The 9,214-nt window shown below is 34.9% G+C and overlaps 1 protein-coding gene across 1 annotated transcript; it reads right to left on the bottom strand.

The window, feature by feature from the left end:
• Positions 1 to 4,965: 4,965 nt before the first annotated feature.
• Positions 4,966 to 8,602, bottom strand: LOC117114276 (SET domain-containing protein 4-like; the record flags this gene model as incomplete). Its single annotated transcript, XM_033257931.1, is given in 6 exon segments — positions 4,966 to 5,108; positions 5,225 to 5,342; positions 5,499 to 5,688; positions 6,401 to 6,575; positions 7,600 to 8,026; positions 8,514 to 8,602. Coding segments are annotated over 6 exon segments (1,116 nt in total), but the record flags the coding sequence as incomplete, so codon positions are not given.
• Between the last annotated feature and the right edge of the window lie 612 nt (positions 8,603 to 9,214).

Below are 9,214 nucleotides of genomic sequence, written 5' to 3'. Positions count from 1 at the left end.
TTTTCCTCCCAAAAGGGGGGGCCGGGGCCGGGCCGGCCCCCCCCCCCTAAATCCGCCCCTGCGAAGGTGAAGTAGGAGGACGGATGAGGGGTGCTCACTCGCAAAATAAGGTGATTTTAGGTGATTTTTAACTAGCTTGCAAGTTTGTTTTGGTGGGGGAGACTGGGGGGGGGGCGAGTAAGGTTTGGAGGGTGTGCGCCCCCCTCCCCCTCCCGCGAACCCCCAAGATACGCCAGTGCCTGGCTCTCAGGCAAAGCTTGAGCCTCAGCCGGAAAGAAAATTGTAAGCTAGCTCAAAATAGGAAATTCATACATAACTCGCACATTCTGTTGTTCGCGCAAGTGAATCTTTTTCCCGCTCGAATCCGCTCGAACTGGCATTCGCTCGAAGCGGCATCCGCTCGAATTGACTTGTTCCCAGACCATGTGGATGAGACGCCGGTGTTAGTTTTTTCCTGAAGTCAAGATTCGCTGTCATAATGTCAGAAAAATGTAATACAGATTCTACAAAAGTGCAAGAAGAAAAACCAAAACTAAAGCCGTGTTGTGCTTGCCCAGAAACTAAAAAAACTAGAGATGCTTGGTGAGTGCAGGCGGCAGGTTAGCTTTTTAGTTAGGCTACTTACTTAGGCCTAGGCCTAGTCTAGAGTAGAGGCCTACTCTTGACTATTTTGAGTACTCCTCTATCTATTGTATGCGCCAGGATGAGAACATGCTGACTGCATTCAGTTAAAAGCTAGCTACATTATGGATGGAATAGGAATCTACAGTAGGCCTAGCTAAGTCTTTAATGTTAACTGGTTAGGATGAGGACCCCTTTTTAGGGGTTTTTTTTATTAGCAAATGAAATCCCACAGACTCGGTATAAAATAATATTAAGAAGGTAAAGAACAATTGAAATGGCAATGCTGTATTGTATTACTGTATGTAAACAAATACAGTTCTGTACTTTCAATCACTTAGCAGGCCTATTGTACAGGTATTCTAATTTATGAGGCCTTTAAAGTAAAATAGACTTCTTTCTTACTTGTTTCTAAATGTATTGAGTTGAATTGTTTTGTTTTGCAGCATAATGGAGAAAGGAGAAGAAAACTGCCAAGACTTAATTGAAGCTCATAAAGAATGCATGAGGCAACTTGGATTTAAGATTTGATCATTATCAAGTACTAATCAAAAGGTACGGAAGTAAATGATAGGGAGCCTTCAATAGCATGACGACTGTAGAACCTGGAACGTATTTGACATCACTAAGAAGACATCAGCTGTATATGCAAGAATGTTAAGCTGTTGTCACCTATTGTTGTCAGAATTTACAGTTTGGCCCTAATGTACGCTGTGCAGAGAACGCTCATGGATGAGTGAATTCGTTCTAGGGTTTGTTATGTCGTTGCACAAACTGAAAGCTCCGTAAAAAAGGAATTCGTCCCTGGATATTACACTCTTTTAACTTATCACTAATGTTCTGACAATGTTATCAATTTTTTTGTGACAATACCTTGATTTTAATTATATTATTTATTATTACTCAAACAAAAATAAATGCCACTAATAGACACATGTAGATTGCCCATATAAATATGATGTCATTCCACCCCCATATATATAATGGTAGTGTCAACAAAAATGATGGCTGGCAGATGGTAGTTCTGTTGATGTCTTTAGTGGTCTGTTCCAAGCTTGAAGTGACCTGACCTAATTTTTAATTAAATTTAATTCCATCTCTTTCTTGATGAATTTTGCTTCAGAGAAAATAAATCTTTCTTTTTATATGTTTTTTGTACTGAATGTATAGGAACAATAAATAAGTACTGTAAATATACATATATAGTTGATTATTACTGGTCAATCATTGATAATTTAATAGTTAATTAATATTATTAATGTATAGTTTTCTTTTTCCCCATAGGAATTAAAATTATTGAGGTGGCAGAAGTAATGAAGATGGGTATTTTTCAAGCTGTTCTGATGGTGCAATGATGAAGTGTGATGTTTTCTAATGCAGACTTCTTGAAATAGGGAAGACATCTTCCATAGCAATAATAAATAAAATAATTTTTAATTTTATTAAAATAATTCTTTACTAGAAACCGTAGAGTATGAACTAAATACAGTATGTCAATCAGGTACAATATTGTAATCTTGATACTGGATTTTCTAAAAGTTATGGGTGATTTTTTTTCCATACTACTGTCAGTACATTATCATTTTTAAAAACAGAATGTTAAAATGTGCTGTTTATGTAGCAACTTAACCCCAGTTATTCCCCCATCCCCTCTCTGGTCATTGGTTATGTGCTTTCCCGGTTCACATCAAAGTAAAATCCAGTAAATGGACTTGAACCATTTAATTTTATCTAGATACAGGTCATTAAAATTTGAATAGTGTTTGAAACTCGAACATGCGTTCAACTGACGCAGCACACGTTCAATAAGAACGCCCTCCAGTTCGTAGTAGTACTATTTGAGATAAGGTTGCATTCCAACGAAATCCTTAAGAGTTCTGTTCTTTGCTAAAATCAGATGCTGCTAACATTTATTCCCTTGATATTCAAGGATAATTTGTTATGGTAGTTTTTTTGTGGGTGTGGGAATGCTTGTATGTGATTACAATTATTTGTAAAGAGAATAGGAAATAAATTATTTAATTTATACTTAGTGAAAAGACTGGTGGTTATTTTATTAAGTTCAACAACACACATGATCAATTGACCAAGGTTAATTATACAGCAACATCATAGTTCAATAGTACTGTACAAGCAATAAAAACATTGTTTGTTTGCCCTTCTCCACCCGCCCCCTAACTCACTGAAAAAAAACAGGGGCGGAAAAACAAAAAAACTTTAAAAGAGTTTTTTTTTTAGCTTTTTTCTTTTCATATTAAAAAAAAATGTGAGTGAATTCATCTTTATTTATTGCCAGATGCTCTACAAATTAGTCTAAAGTTGTCTGATGTAAGATATTGCCATTCTAGGCCTCTGTGGGTTATTTCTATTCCATCTGATGAGTATTTTTTTTAAATAAATAAATAAAAAAACTTTTTCCACCTGCCCATATTTATCATTTTTATGAAAAGAAAGGCAAACAAACAATTTATTGTTTTGGTTAGCTATCATCTTCACAGTCTGCCGTAGAGCACAAGTACATAGATCAGTACAGTATTTATACTACCGACATGGGGTCTAACATGTCCAAACGAAGGGGTCGACTAGAGCCTCGGTCAGGGTCCCGGAATAAAAATTCCCGGTAGGGTGTTCTCGCTGGCGCCACCACTGCCTAAAAAGACGGGCCACTTCTGATGCCTCATCAGTGTTCTCCCAATTGAAACATTTTTACTGGTAAATTTGTCCATAAATTTAGCTATGCACGCAGTCTGAGGCGTTATCCTTTTTGAGTGGGGTTTAATGACTTGAAAAAACAACACATACAGTATAGTCATAGCCTAGGTATATACTGGAATGATGTTCATTTATTGAAAGAAGTCCAGTCTAGGCCTAATCAGTGGTTTCATTATTTTACAATCTCAAAATTTTTACTGGTTGGCCAGTTATTGCTACCAGTAAAATTGATGACTAAAACGGCTTCGACATTTAATATCAACCAGATTTTTTTTTTGAACTTAAAATTGACATCAGTCCTACTGCATGTGTAACTTAGATTTTTTGTAACACATGCAGAAGGCCTGGAATATAATAATTTAAAAATACATTAAACCATATTATCATTAAAAAAATATATACAGTATATACCATTATTATGTAATGAATAAAAAGTATAGCTGCGTTAGTCTGTACAGTATAGAGAGTATAAAGTAAAAAACAGCAGCACTTTTGAGACTAACAATATATAATTTATTCTCTAGCTTTCGTCCACACAGTGGACTTCATCAGGAGACTGTCTCCTGATGATCAGTCTCCTGATGAAGTCCACTGTGTGGACGAAAGCTAGAGGATATTGTTGGTCTCAAAAGTGCTGCTGTTTTTTACTTTATACTTTCATTATTATGTAAAATTCCTAAATTCAACAGATATAGATTACATATATACAGTAGCAATTAAAAATATTAATATTCACAATTACTGTATACAATTAATCTATTCTTTTAAATTTTATAAAATATCTCGTACTGTTTTAAATAAGTCCAATAATGCACAAGATTATGGAAATGCCAGACACTTCACTGAAAGTGTGATATTACAATAACTGAATGTGCAACTATATCAGTTTCCTATAGATATACTACACATATAGATAAAGCAATGTTTATTCTGTTGTTTCTGTCATGTATTGAACTGTTGATAAAGTAAAGTGGCACAGTACACCATCATCATCCGGATGAGTTTTTTTGCGGAACAAACAACCTATGTGTCCATAGCTGTGTATCACTAACAATAAATTGTTGCTTTTATCTCATTAAAAATGCCAAATAAAATCCATACAGTGGAACTTCCTCATGCCTGAGATTGCAGTGAGTTTACCTCAGGGTAATGCTAAAGCCTACTCAGTGCAGCCCTGTTAAAACACACCAACGCTGTGGTCAATGTCGTAGCCAGCTATTGGGACAGTCCTACACAATTTTTCTATTGGGTCCACAAAGAATGGGTCCACATTATAAATTTGGGTCCAGATTTCTCATTTTTTTGCGTAAAATGGGTAATTTTTTTTTAGAAAATGGGTCCAGATTATTCATATTTTTGCGTAAAATGGGACAACCTTTAAGAAAATGGGTCCACATTTTTTGAATTTACACGTAAAGTGGGTCCACACCGATATAATCCCACAACATTTAAAAATCTTGGCTATGGCATTGGCTGTGGTGAACCGAATTAGCACATCAAGTCCAAATCTGTGACAACAATGCCACAGTTAACCTACACCTAAAAGATGTACCTTCAACTGGAACTTGCAGACGTTTGGTTGAAGACGGATCTCCACTGTGATTTTTGACTTTTAACGAAAAAACTTTAGGATTTTTTTTCTAAAATACAGATCTCTTCTATACTCTCTGATTATTTTCAGCAAGAAGTTTTATACTTGTATCCAGTATGTGTAACTGTTCTTTTAAGAAATCTTCTAATAATTTGTAATGTCCTCCCACACTAAGACGCCCTATCTGTGAAGAAAGCAAACTTATGTTTAAATAGGATTGCTATGATAATTATATCGTAATTTTTGTTATTGTACGTGATTAGCTTGATTAAATTAATATAATATATAAGGCATTCCTACCTTTTCAGTAATTTGCTTTCGCATATTTTTCAGAATGTAATTAGCAATCTCATTAGTTACTTTCAGCTCCTCCGCTGTCGTAGTCTCTTGTCCGACACAAATTCTTTGCCAATGAATCCTGCAACATTAAATAATGGAATAATTTGTAAATCGAATATGGGTTTCTAGCTATCACATTTAAAAAAGCTATTCAAAGTTTTTACTGAATTTTTAATAGGTTTTCCTAATTTTTTTGCCAAGCGGGATATCTTTCAAATTCCTTGGGAATTCCTACCTGTTATTATTTATTGTGCAAAGTAGACTCAACGTGACCATCAGCTGCCAAGATACTCCCTCATAACCGCAAGTTAACTCGCTCATCGCTGACAGGTGCGAATGTTCTCGCAGAAACTTAATTTTCTTCTTCAATACAGTGGAGGGGATGTTGCGACCATGGTAACTTTTTACACTCTCTAAAATTAATTCTGAAAAAAAAAAGTTACCATACCTAAAAATATTATTAAATCATAGTATTTTGTGATTGCTTATTACCAAAACAAAATACAATCGCTTTATCACAATCAGAATAACTATTAATCTCTAAAAGAAGAAATTTGTTGCTCGATAAAACCATTTCATGTACTATATGAACTAAGATACCCCAAAAACCACCCCCTATTTTTAAATAAGAATGTTTACAAAAAAACCACTATTTCTCTTGCTAAACAACATAGAATGGCATAACAAAAACAGATGACGTGGATTGAATACGTAATTTTTCAAGACCAACCTAAAATTTCATCCCAATGATAAAGATAATTTTGAGGCTACTTTTGCAAAGTAGCCTTCAAAATGAATGCTGTAAATTTTGTGAATTTGTACTATAAAAACAATAAATATGGCCACTGTAACATCAATCTGTATCATAGAGTGTATTTAACTGACATTAAATCACCTAAACTACTTTATAAACCAAGCTTGTTTTTAATTTATTTTGTTTTTTGAAATTCATGTACAGTGTATGTACTGTACTATCTCGAGAAGAAGCCCATGGGCTTCTTTTTGAGGCTAGTTTTGCAAACAAAAGAGGGGGCTTCAATTCGAGATGGCTTCATCTTGAGATTAAGCCCACTGGGCTTTAATTAGAGGTTTTACAGTAGATATAGTATTAAATAAAATAAACATAATAATGATTACCAAAAGGAATATGTACTGTTGTCTGGTAGTTCAATGGAACTACAAAACCGTATTCTAATAGCAGTTTCTCATTACCATGGTGACCATAGCATATAAACACTTGATCATACTTCTCGTAGCTGTTGTGAGTTTTAATCTCATAGCAATTAGAAGTTTGATTAAATCCAGCTGTTACCTGCAAGATTAAATAATACTATTAAATAAATATTGAACGTTGGTGTTTGCTTTAAAATAATGAGGAAATTTCAAATTCTTAGGGAAAAAAAGACATTTGGTTAACTATTGGTTTAACCAAAAGTGAACACTGTGTTACTTTTTGAAAAAATATAGGGATAGAGAAATGCTGGGGCTTATTTGGGTGTTTCAGGGTTTTACGTATGCAACTGTTTCTCATGGTTGTTCATTTATTTTGCAATTCAAATATACATATTAAAATATACATATTAAAATTATATACAGTAGGCATGTGCTGAGACGAGAGTGATATAGTCAGATGTATACATTATGAGAAAGAGTAGAGAACACAGACTGACGGAAAGTGGTAGATGTAGGTAGTTGTAGAAATGCAGGATAGAAGATGATATCAGGAACCCAACACTCCTGAGTGGTGAAACTGCTGCAAGACTACAAGCACCTTAATCCTCACTCTGCGAAGTTAAGCCCTCTGTAGTTATAGTGAAGAAATGGTCAAATACGCGGAAGCTTTAGAAGACTCGAATTATCAAATAAGAATCAAGTAAGTAAGAAAGACAACCGGGGTGGCGCCAGGATTTCCCCGACGTGGGGTCCGAGGTCCCCAACATGGGGGCCAATGCCCCGACGAGGGGACAGATTTCCCAGACGAGAGCAAAGCGGGTGTGGTTAAGCATCGTTTAAAATGTTTCTAAAGTGGTCCAAGGGGGGGGGGCGAAACCCCTGAAAATTTTAACAATTTAGGGGTTTCAAAGGCTTATTTAATCGATTTTAAAGTCTACTAAAATGTAGAAAATACAATTGTGGTTTTTCTCCCCAACGAGGGGGGGGGGTCATGTCTCCCCAGCAGGATGCTTCTTGCCTTAGAACACAAAATAATTGTCAGCTGTATTCTTGAACCATGCATTATTGTATTGGAAGCCTGGAGCTTTCTGACTGTGCCACATATTTCCCCATAGTGTATATGGATTGTGTTCATACTCTACCACTAATTAATAATGACTCACCTCTGCTTTGGCTGAATGGTTCAGCAAATCAAGAAATGGTGCTAATGCATAGGAGTCAAGCTCGTGCGAATTCTTCCATTGGCTAACATCAGGATCCATGTACACAGATCTGGTGTTGATCACGAACCACGCCCACCTGAATGCCTCAAACGTGAATAACCTGATATAATGCAAATCCAAGCTTTTAAGACATTCAGAAAATGTTTTAACTTTTTGGAACTCATCGTTAACTGTCTCAATTTGGAACAAGGACTTTTGGTGGAGATGCTGTGGTAAGGAATTGAGTTCTTCATCTGTGAAATATGAAGTTGTTGTGTACGTATCTGGTAGTTGAGAGATGTACGGGCTCCAGAAGGATAATCGTCCTTTATGCTTTTCAATTAACAGGAATATACACAAAATTTGCCTTGGCGTTAATTCTGGATGTCTGAAAGTATATTGAGTCACTATTTGTCATTGTTTTGTTAAATCATCATCACACAGTTTACTATAATAATTATTCAGAGGAATAAGAAACTGGTACACATTGAAAATTCCAACTCCCACCACCCCACAAAAAAACCCCATTAACTCTACTTTAAAAATGTACTCACCAATCTAAAAAGTTGTTTAGGATTAGTGTGTGTTACCAAATAGTATAATTATTACAATATTCAATCTATTCCCATATATTCATATTTTTGGAAAGTAGATGCCCTTTTCAAAGTGCTTTGAATGTGATGAAATTTTTAATGTTGCAGTATGCGTACATTGACACAAATATGTTGAAAAATGCTAATATAGCTAATTTTAAACAATTACAATAAAATGCATCATTTGCTTTTATAAATTGCCAACCTGACGGATGAATGCTCATATCATAGCAAACATACTTTGGTCTTTTCTTCGACAGTATGGATTTAAGATGGACTTACTGTTTAATAACTGGTCCAATATCACTTCTTAGAACAGTGGTAGTTGTAATGAGCAGACAATGTGGAACTTTAACTATAGTATCGCCAGGCTAAAAAAAAGAGAAAGTAAAAAAATACAGAACAAGTAAATATATTATTTGGATGCTGGTCTAGTGTATATTTGTTTTATAGCATGATCACTGGAATTGCCCTCACAAAATATTGTTGAATAATAAATAAGTCACAAACCTTCAATGACCTCTTGGTCATTAATCCACGTCCAGTTCCTGAAAATACACACATGATTTCATTTAATTTATATCCAAGTCCACTCAATATTAGCATTTTTTCATAGCATAATATACCAGTATACCACTGAAAAATTACATATCTAATTTTTCATTTATAATTTATTGTTTATTTAAATATTTTTATGCCTTTAATAGTATATTGTTATTTATTATATAATGCTGTATTTTACTGTAACGAGGGCCTCAATGATCAACTTACATTCCATGCTCCCCATACAGGGAATTTATTCATCAAACTCTAGGCCTCCGGCCCCTTGTAAAACAAAATTATTACAAATTAAATAAGCGTGCTGTGACAATACCGTACTTTAAATACATTTCATTAATACACCCGTGTTTCTTTGTTTTCCTTTCTCTTAAATGCATGATAAATAAATAAACATACTTTTCTAATTATATTACTGTTTTTTG

Source organism: Anneissia japonica, unplaced genomic scaffold (assembly GCF_011630105.1).
Source record: "Anneissia japonica isolate Jap-2015-1 unplaced genomic scaffold, ASM1163010v1 scaffold287957_len1322810_cov207, whole genome shotgun sequence".
Lineage (NCBI taxonomy): Eukaryota > Metazoa > Echinodermata > Crinoidea > Comatulida > Comatulidae > Anneissia > Anneissia japonica.
The sequence above is the reverse complement of the archived record's forward strand: the minus strand, read 5'-3'. Positions and strand labels throughout refer to the sequence as shown.